The 19,580-nt window shown below is 33.5% G+C and overlaps 2 protein-coding genes across 16 annotated transcripts in view; both read right to left on the reverse strand.

Annotated features, from left to right (window-relative positions):
• Nucleotides 1-7,405: 7,405 nt before the first annotated feature.
• Nucleotides 7,406-19,580, reverse strand: part of LOC101898601 (myocyte-specific enhancer factor 2) — a 152,600-nt gene continuing 140,425 nt past the window's right edge. For 9 of the 15 annotated variants that reach the window (XM_005182149.4, XM_005182142.4, XM_005182148.4 and 6 more), the window contains 5 exons: nucleotides 14,328-14,461; nucleotides 14,080-14,243; nucleotides 13,448-13,941; nucleotides 11,301-11,369; nucleotides 7,406-8,521 (listed from right to left, as the gene is read on the reverse strand). In XM_005182149.4, the coding sequence (XP_005182206.1) occupies nucleotides 8,349-8,521; nucleotides 11,301-11,369; nucleotides 13,448-13,941; nucleotides 14,080-14,243; nucleotides 14,328-14,461 (1,034 nt within the window). In that variant the 3' untranslated portion in view covers nucleotides 7,406-8,348. Of the gene's footprint in view, nucleotides 8,543-11,300; nucleotides 11,370-13,447; nucleotides 13,942-14,079; nucleotides 14,244-14,327; nucleotides 14,462-19,580 lie in introns of all 15 variants that reach the window. The other 6 variants (XM_005182144.4, XM_059125868.1, XM_059125869.1 and 3 more) reach the window with 3 other exon arrangements.
• On the reverse strand, nucleotides 7,635-8,105 carry LOC109612334 (probable serine/threonine-protein kinase MARK-A). Its single transcript, XM_020036277.1, has one exon. It carries the CDS (start codon nucleotides 8,103-8,105, stop codon nucleotides 7,635-7,637), a length of 471 nt encoding a protein of 156 aa, XP_019891836.1.

A 19,580-nucleotide genomic window follows, 5' to 3' on the forward strand; every position in this document is an offset into this window, starting at 1 on the left:
GATGATTTTAGCCACATAATTCGCCGGAATTGCTTCAAATTTCGTATTTGAAGATCTAAGTGGGTACTACAGCATATGACAATAAAATATACTTATGCAGGTCCGCGTTTTCGTATAGCCCCCGTATAAAACTCATCATTTAAACGTTATTTTTCCGAATTTTTTTAAATTATTCAAGTTCCTTCCAAATGGTGGTGGGTATTAAAAGTTTAATTTTTTTTCAAATTTTTGAAGAAAAAAAAAGAAATTATATCCAACAACTGAGGATTTTCTGCCAACAGAAATTTATATATTTTCTTAAAAATATATTCATCATCTGGAGGGGGTTTTGTTTTTCAGCGGACGCAAGACAGGGGTCTAAATCAAAAAACTAAAAGACATACTCGTTATTGTAGTCAGCGTATTTTTACATCGAACGGCATCTATATTTTAGTTATGAAATGCCTATATACCGAAGTTTGGTAAATAAAGCATACTTTTAGGCGCTATGATGAAAATTATGCCCGCTGTCGTCTATGAGTGGAAATCTGGAAAAATGTGACACCCAAAAATATTGAAAAATGTGTTTGAATTCGTTTTCCTTTCACTTGAAATTTGACATTTGATTTCGGAAACGGTGCTTTCATAGGATTCAAGGCAGATTTTTAAGATGTTTTTGCTTAATCGTAAAACAGACCTTTGATACTGTACTCGAACGCCATCTGTACTTATGTTATGTTATTCAACTAAGTCAGCTGCATTTGTACTTGTCATCAATTTTCCAAAATTTTCTCACATTTCCAAAATTTAAAAAAAATTAAAACAATACACCTATTTTTTTCAAAATTAATATTATTTATTTTTAAAAAAGAAATCATAAATTTTCTTTAACTAAATTATAAAAAAAAGAGAAATTATTTTAAAATTTTGTAAGGATAACTTAAGGAAAGCAAAATAACTGTAAACAAAACAGAAAATTATAATTAAACTTAAGTAGTAATATTTTTGCATTTATATATATATATATATAAAAAATGAACTAAAAACGAATATTTATAGTTCACTGAAAATGGTAATTTATTTTTATAATTTGACACACATTTGTTTTTCGTTTCACTTATATACCCAATGTCCATAGATTGAATTGGTTTTTTATTATTATTTTTATTTTTTGTTTAATTAAAATAATATTTGAACAAATTTTTTTTGGAGAGTCATTGAGCAAATCTATAATATAATAATTTAAAATTATTATAAATTAAATGATAAACTAAAATTAGGAAAAAAATAAAGTCTTGAGATGTTTTAAAACAAAATTAAAATTATGACTTGAAGGCAAAATATTAATATTTGTAATAATTAAAAAAAAAAAAAACTAAATTATGAAAAAAACAAACATAAGCGAAAAAATAACTAAACTAAGAGCATGATGTAATATTTTAAAAATATTGATTATTTTTCTGGTTTACTTTGACTAAGATATTTGCGAAAAAATCTGCTTAGATTTGTTTCTTGTTTTTTGTATTTTCTTTAAACTTATATAAAAAAAATTATTGCCTTTACAAAATTGCACAGAATAATGACTTGCTTTATTTCATGAAATGGCTATTTGAAAATGTGTATTATAAAAAAATATGTGTTTCCCCTTTTTCAAATATGGCTAGACTAGAAAATCGCATGACTCTTAAAGAGTAATGTTAAATTTTTTTGTGATTTTCATTTTAAAGGGGGAGCCTAAGGATTTTTCTTTTTAGATTTTTACATATTTCTGTTTGGGATTTGTTAAAAAAATGAATAAAAATAATTTGTAATGTAATGACTATTTTTTTTCAATATTTGTATGTTTGTTTTGTTATTTACGTATATTTTCTCTTTCTCTTATTATTTTATTTTTATATTAAAATGTTTCCAATTCAGCTATTTACAAATTATTTAATATTTTTTAATAGATTTATTACATTTCTAATATTTTTAAGGGATTTGTTTTTTTTTTTAATTTCTATTTTTTTTTTGTAATTTCTTTTAAAGAAACTATTTTTTTGTTACTTAAAATATATGATATTACCTAGATTATTTTGTTTTGTTTTCTACATTCTCTCTTTTTTTGCTTTAGAAACTAATAAGGAATTTATGCCGGTTTTGTTTTTTTTTTGTTGCATCTTTTGTTTTGAAATCAAATACCAATTAGTATATTATAATTATTATTTTTTGTTTTTAATTTTTTTATTTAACAACTAACGGTGTCCGGCAACCTTTGTGCCTTTATTGTTTCATTAAAAATGGGCGGGTTTTTACACATTTATCATTTGCGTTCCATTTACACTAAGTTTTATGTTTCATTTGTATTTTCTTGGCCTTAAAGTTAAAAGTAAAACTTAATTTAGCTAATAATGTGGCTCTTTTGTTTAAAAAAATAAGTTGTCTGAAAATTGTTATGGCTATGACACTGCTTTACAAGGTTGAGAGATAGATATTGGAAAAAAACCGTTACGTTAGAAAAAGTCATTTTTTCCTTTAATCCAAAACATAAGTTTTTTTTGAAGGAATCTCTCCGTATCTAAATCTCAATTTAAATGGTTATTGTTTAGCGGTTTTCAAGTTTTTGCACTGGTCTTTGTTTTTTTATTTTCTAGGTTAGTTGTAAGCAATATTCGGTTCAAAGTAATCTTGCTTTGACTCAAAAAAAAAAAAAAAATATGTATTTGATTAAAAATAAAACAGTATTCGGGTTATAAATAGTCCTTATCATCAACAATTTGAGCGGTATTTGCTTTAAAGTAACCAGTATTCGGTTCAATGCACCAGGTATTTGGTTCAATATAACCAGTATGCGGTTAATACCAATCAACAATTGGTTCTGGGTTACATGTAGTCGCCGATATTTGGTGAAAATTGATGATTTTCGCATTAATTTTATTGAAAGTAACCAGTACTCGGTTCAACCAGTACTCGGTTCAAAAAAAAAAAACAGCTTTTGGTCCTAGGTTATTGGTAACCAATATTTGACTGAGAATATTCATTAATCGCATTGATGTTAGTGATATTGGCTTTAAAGTAACCAGTATTCGGTTCAAGGTACCACATATTCGGTTCATAGCAATCAACAATTGGTACAGCGACTACATGTAGCTGATATTCACTTGACATTTACGATTTTCACATCAACTTAATTTAAAGTAACCAGTACTCGGTTCAATGTAGCCTTTATTCGGTTCATAGAAAAACAGTTTTCGGTTCTAGGTTATTGGTAACCAACATTTGGCTGAAAATATTCATCGATGTTAGTGTTATTGACTTCAAAGTAACCAGTACTCGGTTCAATATAGCCTGTATTCGGATCTTAGAAAAACAGCTTTTGGTTCTAGGTTATTAGTAACCAACATTTGGTTGAAAATATTCATTATTCGCATCGATGTTAGTGATATTGGCTTTAAATTAACCAGTATTCGGTTCAGGGTACCACATATTCGGTTCATAACAATCAACAATTGGTACTGGGTTACATGTAGTCGCCGATATTCACTTGACATTTACGATTTTCACATCAATTTAATTAAAAGTAAGCAGTACTCGGTTCAATGTGACCAATATTCGGTTCATAGAAAAACAGCTTTCGGTTCTAGGTTATTGGTTGATTTAACATTTGACTGAAAATATTCATTATTCGCATCGAGGTTAATGATATGGGCTTTAAAGTAACGAGTATTCGGTTCAAGGTACCACATATTCGGTTCATAACATTCAACAATTGGTTCTGAACTACATGTAATCGTCGATATTTGGTTTAAATTTAGGATTTTCTCATCAAATTAATTTAAAGTAACCAGTACTCGGTCCAATGTAGCCTATATTAGGTTCATAGAAAAACAGCTTTTGGTCCTAGGTTATTGGTAACCAATATTTGACTGAAAATATTCATTATTCGCATCGATGTTAGTGGCAATTGGCTTTGAAGTAATCAGTATTCGGTTCAAGGTACCACATATTCGGTTCATAACAATCAACAATTGTTTCTGAATTACATGTAATCGCCGATATTTGGTTGACATTTACGATTTCCGCATCAAATTAATTTTAAGTAACCAGTACTCGGTTCAATGTAGCCTTTATTCGGTTCATAGAAAAACAGTTTTCGGTTCTAGGTTATTGGTAACCAACATTTGGCTGAAAATATTCATCGATGTTAGTGTTATTGACTTCAAAGTAACCAGTACTCGGTTCAATATAGCCTGTATTCGGATCTTAGAAAAACAGCTTTTGGTTCTTGGTTATTAGTAACCAACATTTGGTTGAAAATATTCATTATTCGCATCGATGTTAGTGATATTGGCTTTAAAGTAACCAGTATTCGGTTCAAGGTACCACATATTCGGTTCATAACAATCAACAATTGGTTCTGAACTACATGTAATCGTCGATATTTGGTTTAAATTTAGGATTTTCTCATCAAATTAATTTAAAGTTACCAGTACTCGGTTCAATGTAGCCAATATTCGGTTCATAGAAAAACAGTTTTCGGTTCTAGGTTATTGACTTCAAAAAAAACCAGTACTCGGTTCATTGTAGCCAATATTCGATTCATAGAAAAACAGCTTTTGGTTCTAGGTTATTGGTAACCAACATTTGGTTGAAAATATTCATTATTCGCATCGATGTTCGTGATATTGGCTTTAAAGTAACCAGTATTCAGTTCAATGTACCACTTATTTGGCACAATATAACCAGTATGCGGTTCATATCAATCAGTCGCCGATATTTGGTAGAAACTTAAGATTTTCGCATCAATTTAATTGAAAGTAACCAGTACTCGGTCCAATGTAGCCTGTATTCGGTTCATAGAAAAACAGCTTTCGGTTTTAGTTTATTAGTAACCCACATTTGGTTGAAAATATTCATTATTCACATCGATGTTAGTGGTAATTGGCCTTAAAGTAACCAGTATTCGGTTCAATATAGCCTGTATTCGGTTCAAAGAAAGCTTTCAGTTCTAGGTTATTGGTAACCATCATTTTGCTGAAAATATTCATTATTCGCATAGATGTTAGTGATGTTGGCTATAAAGTAACCAGTATTCGGTCCAATGTAACCTCTGTTCGGTTCAGTATTCTTTTCCAAGTAATCTATATTCTATTCAAGTAATCAGTATTCTTTTATCATTAACCGATGTTTTTGCATGCAATCGGTATTCGGTTCAGAGATAGAAATCTATCTACACAGATAAGATCGAATACACTACAATCCATATTTACGATGAATATTATCAATGCAAGCCGTATTTTCTTCAAAATACCTATATTTTCTTCAATGTAACCAGAATAGAACCAGAATACAAACCAACCTCATGCGGGTTTGAAAGGCATTTCCGACAACGTCAGACATAAAAGGTGGTAAATGTTTATGGTGCCTCCTGGACTTCTTCGACAGTAGACCTTCAAAATTGTTATCTTTAGATACAAAAACTTTAAGAAGTCTCTAATAAATAGAAGGTCCTCGATAGACCTTCCTGCTGCAATAGACACGTCCCAAAATCGTCTATAAAATACCCTTCTGAAATCATACAAATATAGAAGAATTTCCATAGGTCTTCTCTAGACATAGAAGACCGCTTTAAAGTGTTTTATCTTGAAAACATCCGCGAAAGATCCAGATATTATATAAGATATTCCATTAGAAAGTGTGGGTAAAATTGGACCTATAGAGATAAAATTCTGCCACTGGAGGTAGATCCCAATATAACCTCAAAATACCGAATTTAAAACTATTCCATTAGAATGTTCGACTAAAATTTTAAAAATACCGAATATGGGGAGCTACAATTATATACGAAAACGTTGACCGATATGGCTCATCTTCCAACTTGATCTGATTGCAGATAAAAGACAACTCTATGCAAAATTTTAGTTTCCTATGCCATGCCGTTTGGACTCTAGATGGACAAGCGGACGGACGGCCATACATGGCTAAATCGACATAGAATATTATGCTTTGGAGGGAATCTCCGATTTTCCTTAAACTTTACGACGGAAATTTGAGAGATATACCGGTCCAGTTTTTTCTGGTACCTCCTCGAACGAGGGTAAAAATTTTGAAAACCATTGATGAATGTAACGGCATTGGAAAAATCGAAATATCTTTAAAATAGCACCAAGCATAAAATTCCAAGTCGATTTAGCGATGTCCGTCTGTCTGCTCATCCGTCTGTTCTAATCACGCTTTCTTCGAACGAATTGAGATAGAAGTCTAAAATATTGCACACATGCATATTTTGCCAGTAGGCAGGTAAAGTTGGTAAATCGGTCAAGTCGGTCAACGTTTTCATAAAGCCTCCATATGACGGTAACGCCCAATATTCGGTATTTTGGTTATTACATTATTTATCGGAATTGTTTCAAATTTCGTGTTCGAAGTTCGTAATGAATGCTACAGCCTATGACAGAAAATTGCCTATGCAGGTCGGTCATCGTATAGCCCCTATGTAAAGTCTCCTCCCTCACAATATTCGGCATTTTTATGGTTTTTATAGAGCGGAATTGTTTCAAATTGTCTGTTCATCTATCTGTTGTAATCACACTTTCTTTGAAGGAATTGAGATAGAAGTTTAAAATTGTGCACCCGTCCTCCCAATATTCAGGGTTTTGATCATTTTAGCGACATTATTTATCGGAATTGTTTCAAATTTCGTGTTCGAAGTTCGTAATGAATACTACAGCCTATGACAGAAAATTGCCTATGCATGTCCGTCTTCGTAAAGCCCCTATATAAGGCATCCTCCTTCACAATATTCGGTATTTTTATGGTTTTAGAGATATTATAAAGCGGAATTGTTTCAAATTTCGTATTTGAAGTTTGTTATGGGTATGAAAGAAAGTTGTATGGTAGAGATCCACGACTTCGTGTAGCCTCCCTTTATTCCGACATTATTCACTGGAATTATTTCAAAATCGATACTGCAGCGTATGGCAGATAATTAACTCTATAGGGCGTTGTATAGTTCCCATATAACGGTTATCATTTAGGTAATATTTTGCGACGGACTTTATTTTTGAAATTTTTCCAGTTTCTTCCAAATAGTGCGGGGTATTCCAAGTTCGGAACATAGCTTGTATCAAAATGATAACAGATATGACAAATATCAATATTATCCCTTTATATTGCAATACCTCCCCCCCCCAAAATAAGGATATATCATTCCAAAGGCGGGCAGTCAATACAACTGATGCAAGCATTCGAACCTGTTTTTTTAAGCGACCATTTTGGACTTTCATTGTGGCAGAGTGTGTGGAACCGTGTCTTGCACCAAGAAAATTTGTTCAGACCAGTGTAAAACCTATGCGAGAGTATATATATTTCAGGACTGCATTATTTGTTTGCATATGTATGTAGGTATGTAATTATTGCATCTGACTTACAGAACAAAAAATATATATGTAAACTTGACTTGCAATATTTATTTGTATGTGTGTGTGTATGAGTATATTTGCTGTAGTTCTTGTTGTTGTTGTTATTATTATTACTATAACTATTTCATTTAATTGTTGTTGTAATGTACATTTGCTACACATAAATCCATAGGTATGTATACTGTACAATTAAAATATATCTGTGTATGTATGTGTGTGTGTTTGTGTTGGCATTGCAACGATTATTGTTCGTTCTTAGAATTGTTTTAATTGCTGCTGAAACATTACAACATTATCCATACCCATTGAGTTGTTGTTGCTATGGTGGTGGTGCTGGTGGGGGCTAGCCATTGTTGTGAGACCTCCTCTGGGAGAGGATGATGCTGCTACTGGGGGTCGTGCCGGGGTCTGAGGCTGTGGCGATGTTGAAGGTGTTGTTGTTGTACTTAAGACTTGTAAATTGTTATTCTTGTTTTCACTTTCCCCCCTTGACTTGAGAGATTGACTGTGCGAATGTTGTTGTTGTTGTTGCATCATTTGGTGGGCATTATTGTTATTATTGTTGCTGTTGTTGTTGTTGCTATTGTTATTTAAACTATTCAGGTGGTTTTGCATTAATTGTTTTGCATGATGTCGAGCCATGGCAATGGTGTTGTGACAACTGCCTGCCTGATCCTGGCCAGAGGTTGTGGCAGCAGCAGCAATACTTAAATAGGTGTTGTACATGTCATGTTGCTGTTGGTGATGATGGGATGACAATGATTGCTGTGGATATTGACTAAATTGTGGCGCTGCATGTCGCTGATTTGTGATGTTGTTGTTGGTAGTAGTAGTATTAAATTGTTGTTGTTGTTGCTGCTGCTGCTGATGGTGATGATGTTGTTGTTGCTGATAATTGTCTACTAATGTTTTATTATTAATATTATTGTTGTTGTTGTTGTTACTATTATTACTACTATTTTCATTTGGCTATGTTGTCCAACCACCTGATATTCTGGGCCGCTTATGCGCCTGATTTGGTCCATCGTAATCATTCAAATGCTGTTGCTGTTGTTGTTGCTGTTGCTGGTGTTGTTGTTGCTGCTGCTGCTGCTGTTGCTGGCGCATATCCGGCGATGGTATACTGCTCGGCGTCACAGAACCTGCATTAATAAATATAAATTCTGCATTACAGAAAGAAAATGAGATTAGGATGGATTTTTCTATACATTTCATCTTTTGCTCAAAATTGGGCCTCACAACCCTTTGTTTTTTTCTAAATTTCAGGTTAGCGAGCGCTGGGTGGTTATTCGTTGTGAGATAATATTCCAAAAAAAAAAAAACTTGGCATTAGATGTGAGAGAGAGTTAGAAAAAATAATAATAATTAAATTAAAATAAATTATGGCCAAAGCAAAGCGTAGTTTTAGCTGGGGGAGAAAATGAATGATAAGGGGGAGGGGGTTGATGATCGGTCAATGAAAATGTACAGAGGACTTGCTGAAGGTCTTCTATATTTGGAATGGACATTCATAGGGTCTTTTCTCTATACAGGACTTCTAGAAAGCCTTCTATTTACAGAACACCTCTGAAAAGTCTTCTCTGCATCTTGTAGGGCTTCTCCGAATGAAGATCGGCAGAAGAAGAACCTAGAGGAGAAAATGAGAGATAAGGCGAAGGGGGGTTGTGTGGATGATCGGTCAATGAAAATGTACAGAGAATTGCTGAAGGTTTCTTTATTGGGAATAAACATTCACATGGTATTTTCTCCGTACAGGACTTCTAGAAGGATTTCTATTTACAGAGGACTTCTGAAACGTCCTCTCTGCATCTTGCAGGGCTTCTCCGTACTGAAGACCCCTCGAAGATCTTCTTTTTTATTTATAGTAGAATAACAGAAAATATCTACAGAAGATTTCTGGTAATTCTTTTATTTCTAAAGGACCTCTGAAGGGTCTTCTGTTTATAGAAGACCTTTTGGAGGTCATGCGTAGTTGGAAGATCTCTTGTGGGTCATCTATAAATACAAGACCTATGTCGATTTTTATTTTTATTCAAAGAGGGCCTTTTGAAGATCTTTTGTCTAAAAAAGGTCCTTTATGTTTACAGAAGACCCCAGGATGGTCTTCTATCTATAGACGATGTTTTAAGTTTCTTTTCTTTATAGAAAACCTCTGAAAATCTCTCGATGGAATACCTCTGGAATATATTTTATCTGTGGAAGACATCTTCAAGGTGTTTTATCTACAGATGCCATCTGAATGGTCTTGAAATTACAGAAGGAATCTAGAAACCTTCACTTCATGAAAGACCGCTGGAAGGTCTTCTGATTGTAGAATACTTCTTGGGGGTCTTTTATTAATAGAAGGCCTCAAGAAGATAGTCTGCCTAGAGAGAAGACTTCTGGAAATTCTTCTGTTCTTATATGACTTCAGAAGGGTATTTTAGAGAAGACCTTTGAAGTTCTATTACAGCTTGAATACCTCTTGAGGACCTACGGTTTATAAAATACTTCTTAAAGTTTCTGTGTTTTTAAAGATGGCATTTTTAAGGTCTTCTGTCTAATAAGTTCTCTAAAATGTCTCGGCTCTATAGAGCAGTATTGGAATATCTGTCAGCTTCACAAGGGCTCTTATATTCTCTATAGGCCTCTGGAAGGTCTTCAACCTTTTGAAGGCCTTTTCTCAATAGAAGGCCTCTAGAAGGTCTCTATTCTACGTTTCTTAATAGAGGCTGTCTAAAGGCTTTCTATAGAGAAGAAATCTTCTATAGACGAGCTGTTCTACAGACGAGAGATCTTTAAAATTACTTCTTAGACAGACGACCTTAAAATGTCATCTTTAAAAAAGAAAAAAAAAAACTTTAATAAGTCTTTTTTTTATAACGGCTTCTTCGAGCTATAACATACCCCCTCTATGAAAAAAACCCTTTTAGGTTCACATAAATATAAAAGAATTTCCACAGGGCTTCTTCAGAAAGAGTATATCTCTCAGTAAGATCTTCTACCGAAGAAGACCGCTTTAAAGCGTATATTTTGAAGAAGAAAACCCTGAAAGGTCTTCTCTCTACAGAAGATCTCCAAGGGCCTATATCTTTAGAAGACCGTCAGTAGATATTTTCCCCATAGAAGTCCTTCACTCCATAAAAGTCCTTTGAAAGGTCTTTTGTTTATAGCAGCCATCTGAAAATTGTTATACTTTTGAAGGATCTTTTGAGGGGTTTCCTCTACAGAAGATCTCCAAGGGCCTATATCTTTAGAAGACCGTCAGTAGATATTTTCCCCATAGAAGTCCTTCGCTCCATAAAAGTCCTTTGAAAGGTCTTTTGTTTGAAAATTGTTATACTTTTGAAGGATCTATGGAAAAAAACTTTTCAACATCTTTTATCTATAGAAGACCCTAAGAAGACCCTCATCTATTTATAAATGGTCTCTGAAAATCATCCTTACCTTGGAGACTTAGAGAGCGTCGCTCTGCCGAAGACCTAAAATTTGGCGATGAAACATTGGAGGTCATCATGTACTGGGTCAATTTTGAATATTTGAAAATTAATAAAAAACATTCACTCTCTCAAAGAGAGTTGTAAAATATTACCAATGAATGATGAGAGAATCAAATAAATGAGATGACAAATGATGAGAAGTGAAATGGAGAAACAAAACTTTGGAGAAATTCTTTTTTGGGGGAAAATGGAAATTTTGGATTTAGAGAGTGATACACATATTTTGGGTGAGAAAATGAAGTGAAAAAGTGGAGTTTGGGAGAAAAAAACTAAAGATGAGAATAAAATGAGAACATATAAAACACAGTTGCCGTAAAACACCTTCTTTTCTCTTCTTTAAAGTGATTTGATTTTTCACTTTCAAATTCAAATTACAAAAGATCAAATGTATAGATTTTTCTTTTTTTTTGGGGGGACAAGGAATGGGGAGAAGCCAATTTACCAAAATTCCATAGTCTAGAATTCTGACCCAGTTGTGACCGATATGCATAACCTTCGTATTTATCTAGGCCTATAAAAAAGGAATTATTTGAAAAAATTGATTTGAGTTAATGGGTTTTGGTTATAATTTCCTCTCTTAAGAACACACACAGAGATACACATATATTTTGATAAAGATAATTTTTAAGATTTTTGGTAAAAAAATTTTGAAATCGAACAGGATTTTTGAGTTAAAATGATGGAAAGTGAGAGAGAGTGAGTTAACTGTAGCCATATTAGCTGCTACATCCATCATTTTAGTTATTTAATTAATTTCTTTTTTTGGGTCAAATTGTTAATATGGCAAATAGAAAGCTTAACATGCATTCTCAATGAAAGGTTTAAGGATAATTTCGAAGAAAAAAAAACAATAAAATTGAAAATTATAATATTTAAATAGCAAAAAGTTTAACTATTTCCTTGACTTCAAATTGCTATTAATTTCAAGAAAAAATTTCGATATTTAAAGATATTAGTTTAGAAATATTTCAAAAAAGTTATTAATTTGACATTTTTTTAGAAAAGGTATAACCTATTCAACATCGGATAAAAATGTTTTTATTATGTATAAATATTATTATTATTATTATTATGCCCTCCACCATACATAGTATGGAGGGTATATTAAGTTCGTCACTCCGAGTATAACTCATCGAAATAATAATTTTAGACACGAAATTCTAAGAAGATTTAGCCCTGTCCGTCTGTTGTAATCAGACAAGGGTAAAAACGAATAAAGATTGAAGCTAAACTTTTGCACAGATCAGTCTTTTGTCTGCAGGCAGGTCAAGTTCGAAGATGGGCGTATAGCCCCCATATAACAATACCCCTCGATATTCGGTATGTTGATGATTGTAGCCAATTTTTTCAATGGAATTGAACTGATAATCCACAAAAGGAGGTCATTCTGAGTACTTTACCCCCAGGAAGAGTATTGTCTATATAGGTCCACGATTTCGTATGGCTCCCATATAACTGAACCCCCCGATATTTGGTATTTTGATTATTGTAGCCCAATTTTTAAATGAAATTGTCTAAAAATCCATATCAGAAGTCCTTTCTAAGCACTTTACCCCCTGGAAAAGAAATTTCTATAAAGGTCCACGATATTGTATAGCCTCCGGTACCTCCTAATATACTGTATTTTGATGATCTTAGAGACATTATTCACCGGAGTTGTTTCAAATTTTAAATTTAGAATTCGTAATGGGTACTACAGCCCATGACAAAAAATTGCATATGCAGATCCAGGCCTTTGTATAGGGCCCACATATCAGTACCTCACGGTATTTTAACGATTTTAGGTACAAGATTCACCGAAATTGTTTGAAATTTCGTATTTAAAGTTCACAATTTGTACTACAGCCTGCGACTGCCGAAAATTGTCTATGCAGGTCTAGGTCTTCGTATAGCACCGATATAACGGTACCTCCCTATATTCGGTATTTTGATGATTTTTCCTTTGCATTATTCACCGGATTTTTTTCATGTTTCGTATTTGAATATTATAATAGATTCTGACAAAAGTTGTCTTCGTATAGACCCCAACATAACGGCTATATTCGGTATTTTTAGAATTTTTAAGGTTTTTTTTTTTTTAAATTTTCAAATTCGTTCCCTACTGCTTTTTTACTTGTTTATTAATATAGTCAGGATCTTTAGGATTTGAACAATTTTCCAAATACTATTTGGAAATATTCCAATTTTTTTTTTTTTGAAATTTTCAAAATTATTTTCAAAAAAACAAAATTATTTGGAAATATTCCAATTTTTTTTTTGAAAATTTTAAAATTATTTCGGATTTGGTTTAACTTATTTAAAGGTTTGGAAAAAATGTAATATATGTGCCTTTTCTCCAAAGCCAGCCATGGAAAGTTAAAAAAAAAAACGCGGATTTTCCCCTGTTTTCTCTTCTTCATTAACATGGATTCTTTTTTGAAAAATTTCCAGATCATATCTTTTGGAACTAATTCCAATTTTTTTTTTCAAAATCAAAAAAAATATAACTTTCAAATTTTTTGCTTCTGAAATTATCCTCAATCCTTCATACAAAATAACACAACAAAATTAGTTACAAAGTAACACATTTTTTAACTCATTCGAACTTACCCGGTGTCGGTGTTAAATGACCCGTCGACGATGGTCTTGAACCAGCCATGACCAAATGCTGTTGTTGGCTATGATTTAAAACGCTTAAATTTGTTGCCTGATCATTTGCCGAGCCATTGGACGTTGAGGAAGAATTTGAAGCACCACCACTGCCTCCGACACCACCACCTCCTCCGCCGCCACTACCGGCACCTAAAGGACTAGAACCAGCTATAACACCCACTCCACTGTTGACACTCAGACCGCCGGTGTTAATCGATAACGAATTATTCAAATTATTGGCATTTACATTGGAGTGACTAGAAGAACCGCCAGGGCCGCCATTACCCCCGCCACCACCACCACCACCATTGGTGGCATTTGAAGAGCCATTACTGTGCTGATGGCCACCGGAGAGATCACGTGGAGGAGATTGAGGCTCGGATTTGACTTTGATGCTGACGGGTGATGTGGCGGGTGGAGGTGTACTATTGGAAACACTTAAATGGGAGAGTCTGGGGGAGGTGAAAAAAAAAAATCAAAAATTAATAAAAATTTTTACACCCAATTTTTGTTCTATGAAATGGGAAATGAAAACTTATTTGAATTTCGCTTTAACGTGTTGAAGAAATACCATTTCCCTGTCTACTCACCCCGTCTGGTGTACCAGACTCTGATGTGTACTCCAGGTGGGCAGGCTCATCACATCGGAGGGGGTCATGGAAAAGTCTTGCGGTACAAATGGATATGCCTGTAACGCAGATATGGGTGTCTGTAATGTCATAACGGGAGTATTTAAAGATGACTGATTGTGACGCTATAAAATTTGTGTTGTAAAATTTAAAAAAATAAAATTATTGAAAAAATTGTTAACGGTATTATTTGAAAATTCTCAACGTACATCATTGTAATTTAGCTCATCGGCAGCACTGGACATATTTTGAGCAATTGTGGGCGCCGGTATAACAACTCGCAAATTGGAAGCTCTGCCATTTTGACTGCCGGGTGATTGTTGTTTGTGTGTTAATTGGTGAGCTGTATTGAATTCGAAAGAAAAAGAGGATATTAAAAATCAAAAAAATCACATGTGGCACGAAAAATTGGGGTCTAAAAAAAGAGGGAGGATGTATTGAGGATATTAGTAAAAATTAATAAATATTTGTTTAGTTTTCTTTGTTTTCTATTTGTATTTTAGATGAACACATGCACTTAAATAGCAATTGTTTATTTATAATTTGTAAATAAAAAAAAAATTGCTAAAGCTATTTTAAATAAAAATTGTGTTTTTTGTTATTTCAAATATTTATATATGGCCTAACATTGGGCGCCATTTCTATAAAATTTTAAATAATTAATTTTTACTGTTACAAACAAATAAATTGTGTTTGTGTTAAAAAAATGTTGACAGCTCCACATTGGGCGCTGCTAATATTGTGTGTTGAAATTAGGGCATGCTAACATATCGAAATAAGTAGATTATTCATTTTAAATTTTTTCAAATTTTTATAAAATTTTTACTTTAGAATACTAAGATAATTTCAGCCTTGCGTTGGGCGCCAATTTTATCATGATTGAAAGAATAATATACGTTTCCACACCAAACTTAGAGAGAAGGTGAGAATTATTTCCCCTAAATAATTAATTGATTTAAAGAAGCCGATGGTTGCAAAACAAAGGTTTTTACATTTACGGGGTGAGATGAAAAAACTGCATACAACTTCAGACATTTGTAAGTCACTCGTCCGACAGCTGTTAAAATTATTCCAGGGACAGCTTACCGAAGCATTTTGGTGAAAATTTTTTAGAAAAAAAGCTATTCGTGACGGAATTCAAGGGTGTTAGTGTGATTTCTTTATATTTGGCTGGAGAACAACAAGTGGCTATCGTTAGAGAACTCCAGCATTTAAATGTGAATAAATCTTTTGTGTCTCCTACCATCGCTCATTACCGTGATACCAGATACCAGACGTCAAGGAAGTGGACGGAAGAAAACAGCTACATCAGCAGAAATTGTTCGAAAAGTAAAGAAGCGACTTGAACGAACCCCGCGCTGCAGTGGCCGAAAAATGGCTCGTGATCTGAACATAACGCAATATTCCCTTCGGAAAATATTAAAAAATTAGCTCGGGGTCAAAAGAGCTAAAGAGTAGCTTCGCTTGGCCGAAAGTGGTGAAGTGCCGAATTTGGTGTTCTCCGATGAGAAAATATTCGATGGTCAGCTAAAAATGTGCACCTTCTGTTAGCCACCAGAACTCAAGCGCCGACCATTGTTCGTATTAATCGACCGTGGCATCAGAATAAATGCCGAATATTATAGCGAAAATATTCTGGAGGGTGTATTAAAGCCTTGGGCACGCAAACATTTTGGCCGCAGATCTTGGACATTCCAGCAGTACTCAGCACGATCGCACTCAGCATGCGCCACCCAAGAATGGTTACAAAATGTGGTTCCTCGCTTTATTTCCAGCACACAATGGCCACCAAAATCTCCGGATACCAATCCGTTGGACTATTGTGTCTGAAGTTATTTGGAAAGCAAGGTTGGCACTAAAAAATACCTAAGTGTCGATCACCTCAAGCAAGTGCTTCGCCGGGAATGGGCCAAAATACCGCAGAGCAACATTTGGGCAGCGTGTGACTGATTCATTGGCCGTTTGAAGGCCATAATTCGTGCCAAAGGTGACCAATTCGAACAAATTTAAACTTATTCTAAAATTTGATGCTATTTCCGACATTTTTTTGCGTTCATTCACTAAAATTAAAAAAAAAAAATGTAAAAATGTTGTCGTTTGACATTGTTTGCAGTTTTTTTATTTCACCATTTTAACTTTAACGTTAATTTAATAATTATTTCTTAACGGAAGATCCACCAATATCGCCGTTGCGATTCCGAGGCATAGTTTTCAAATGTTCACGTTGGGTGCCGCTTTTGGCTGAGTCATTTTTTTAAGTCGACACTCACAAAACCACTGAGATTGGAGTAAACATTAAAGTTTGAATTAAAAAATATATTTTCAAAATCAGCTTTACATTGGGCGCCATCATCATTTTAATGAAGAGAATTTTGAGTTTGACAAAGAAAAAAAAAATTAAATTTACGTTTCAAAACGTAATTTTTTTTTGAATAATAATTTATAATTTAATATTTATTCTTTTTTTACGTTTGGTGAGGAATAACACATTCACGTTGGGCGCCACAATGATTTTTGATTTTTCTTTTGCAAGTCTATTAGCAAAATGTTATTTTATGGCCAGAAGATCTTTTGAAACTGTCTTTTGATCTTTCAACAGATTTCTTTGTGAAAGCCGACTAGGAAAGATAGATGCTGACCACGTTGGGCGCCAATATAGATTATGTTTCTTTAAAGTTTATTTGATATTCAATTGTAAAGGCAAGATAAACCGGTTAGATCCCGAGACATAGTTTTATAATTTTCACGTTGAGCGCCACTTTCGCTTCACGTTGGGCGCCATCACATTCCTATGAGTTGAATTTCAAATGTTAAATTTTATCACCAATACAATGTGTGCAGTAGAAATTGGGGAGAAACAAAAATCAATTTTACGTTGAGCAATTTGTAATGCATTCGTTAGTCAGACTCGATATTGCTTTACATTAACAACAATTTTCGAATCGTATTGTGCATAGGGCCATTTAGGCCATACATTGGGCGCCACTCTCATGTTAAGGAAATTAATAGCTTTGAGCATCATAGAACATTAAGTTTCAAGTAGAAAAAAAAAAAAGATTTTAGGTTGAAATATGGGCCATCGATATATCGATAGCAACAATTAAGCTTTACAGTTAAACATTTCTTTTTATTAGATTTCGACGTTCGTACGATGAGCGCCGACTTTAATTTTTCATTAGAGTAATATTTCAAATTCAAATTATTAGCTATTCATCAGACTTGTTTCTTACACTCAGATGAACATTCTCTAACGGTATTTCAATGAATTAACATGTTCATACATTGGGCGCCACTAGTGTGATTATTAGAATTTTATGATTATAAATGGTTTCAGTAAAGTATTGAAGAGCACGTTAATGCAGCGACATAAAATTCCAGGGAAAAAATCAACGATTTCCAATCTAATTATTATTTTGAATTTTAGGAATTCCATTGTTACAAATTATAATTCATTGATTTAATGATTTCAGTTATCTGCTTGAATTTCAATGAAATCTACTTTCCAAATTCAATGCATATTATACAATTTTTTCCGCTGAGAGTTAATGGATTTTTCAAAACATAATTATGCAAAATTTAATTATTTAATATTCATGTTAGCGTGGGGCGTCGATGAGGCACTGATTTCGAAGAAAAGCCTAAGATCGTTAAGTTACTTATATTTTTCCTCCCACATTGGGCGCTGTTGTGATTTTGAAGTATGTAAATTATTTAATTTAACATTTTATTATGTCTGCCTGATAAATGGGATATTGGAACATGTTATCTTAATATATCAAACATATTTGTTTCATTTTCGAACTAGTTTTGAATTAAGTTAACAATCTTGGATCTTCCATTGGGCGCCAATTTAAAAAAAAAGATTTTGACAATTCAAGTATTTTTGTTTGATAACAAAATGATTAAGTTATATTTCCAACTCTACATTGGGCGCCAAAAAAAGTTCTATCAAACTGGTATAAATTTAGTTATGCGTTAAAAAATATTAGTATAAAAAATATTTATCTACAAGGGATGCTCATGATGTTTAGTTAAAAATGGATAATTTACAAATATGTTATTTAACATTTTTATACCCTCCACCATTGTATGGAGGGTATATTAAGTTTATCATTCCATTTGTAATACCTCGAAATATAGATTTTAGACCCCACAAGGTATAACTATTCTTGAGGAGCATAAAATGCTATGTCGATTTAGCGATGTCCGTCCGTCTTTCCGTCTGTGGAAATCACTCTGGCTTCCGAACGAAATGAAATACGTTGATAAAATTTTACTCAAATGTGTATTATGGCTTCGGGACTTTTGGTATTGAAAATGGGTGACGTAAATCTACGTTTTGGTATAGCCCCCATATAATGGTATCTCCCGATATTCGGTATTTTGATGATTTATGCAACATTATTCACCGGAAATTTTTCAAATTTGGTATTTAAAGTTCGTAGTAGATACTACAGCCTATGACAGAAAATTGTCTGTGCAAGTCCACGCCTTCGTATAGCCTCCATATAATGGTACCTCCAGATTTTCGGTATTTTGGTGATTTAAGCAACATTATTCACCGGAAATTTTTCAAATTTGGTTTTTGAAGTTCGTAGTAGGTACTACAGCTTATGACAGAAAATTATCTGTGCAGGTCCACGTCTGCATATAGCCCTCATATAAATGTGTTCCAAATTTGGCATTTGAAGTTCGCATTGGATACCACAGCCTATGACAGAAAATTGTGTGTGCAGGTCTACGTCTTTGTATAGCCCCTATATAACGGTACCTCCCGATATTCGGTATTTTGACTATTTTAGCAACATTATGCACTCGAATCGTTTCAAATTTGGCATTTGAAGTTCGTAACGGATGCTACAGCCTATGACAGAAAATTGTCCGTGCAGGTTCACACCTTTGTATAGCCCCCATATAACGGTACCTCCCGATATTCGGTATTTTGACTATTTTAGCAACATTATGCACTCGAATCGTTTCAAATTTGGCATTTGAAGTTCGTAACGGATGCTACAGCCTATGACAGGAAATTGTTTGTGCAGGTCCACGCCTTCGTATAGCCCCCATATAACGGTACCTCCCGATATTTGGTATTTCGACTATTTTAGCAACATTATGCACTCGAATCGTTTCAAATTTGGCATTTGAAGTTCGTAACGGATGCTACAGCCTATGACAGAAAATTGTCTGTGCAAATCCACGTCTTCGTATAGCCCCCATATAACGGTACCTCCCGATATTTGGTATTTTGATGATTTTAGCGACATTATTCACTCGAATCGTTTCAAATTTGCTATATTCGTTCCAAATGGTGGAGGGTATCAAAAGTTCGGCCCGGCCGAACTTACAGCTTGTTTACTTGTTTTTGTATAGAACATGCCATTTCAAAAATATTTTAAATATTTTAAACTAATGCCAAGCTATTGATTTTTTTTGTTATTTTTGCTATTTTGGATTGGGTT

The sequence above is a fragment of the Musca domestica genome, unplaced genomic scaffold (genome assembly GCF_030504385.1).
Source record: "Musca domestica strain aabys unplaced genomic scaffold, Musca_domestica.polishedcontigs.V.1.1 35, whole genome shotgun sequence".
NCBI classification, from domain to species: domain Eukaryota; kingdom Metazoa; phylum Arthropoda; class Insecta; order Diptera; family Muscidae; genus Musca; species Musca domestica.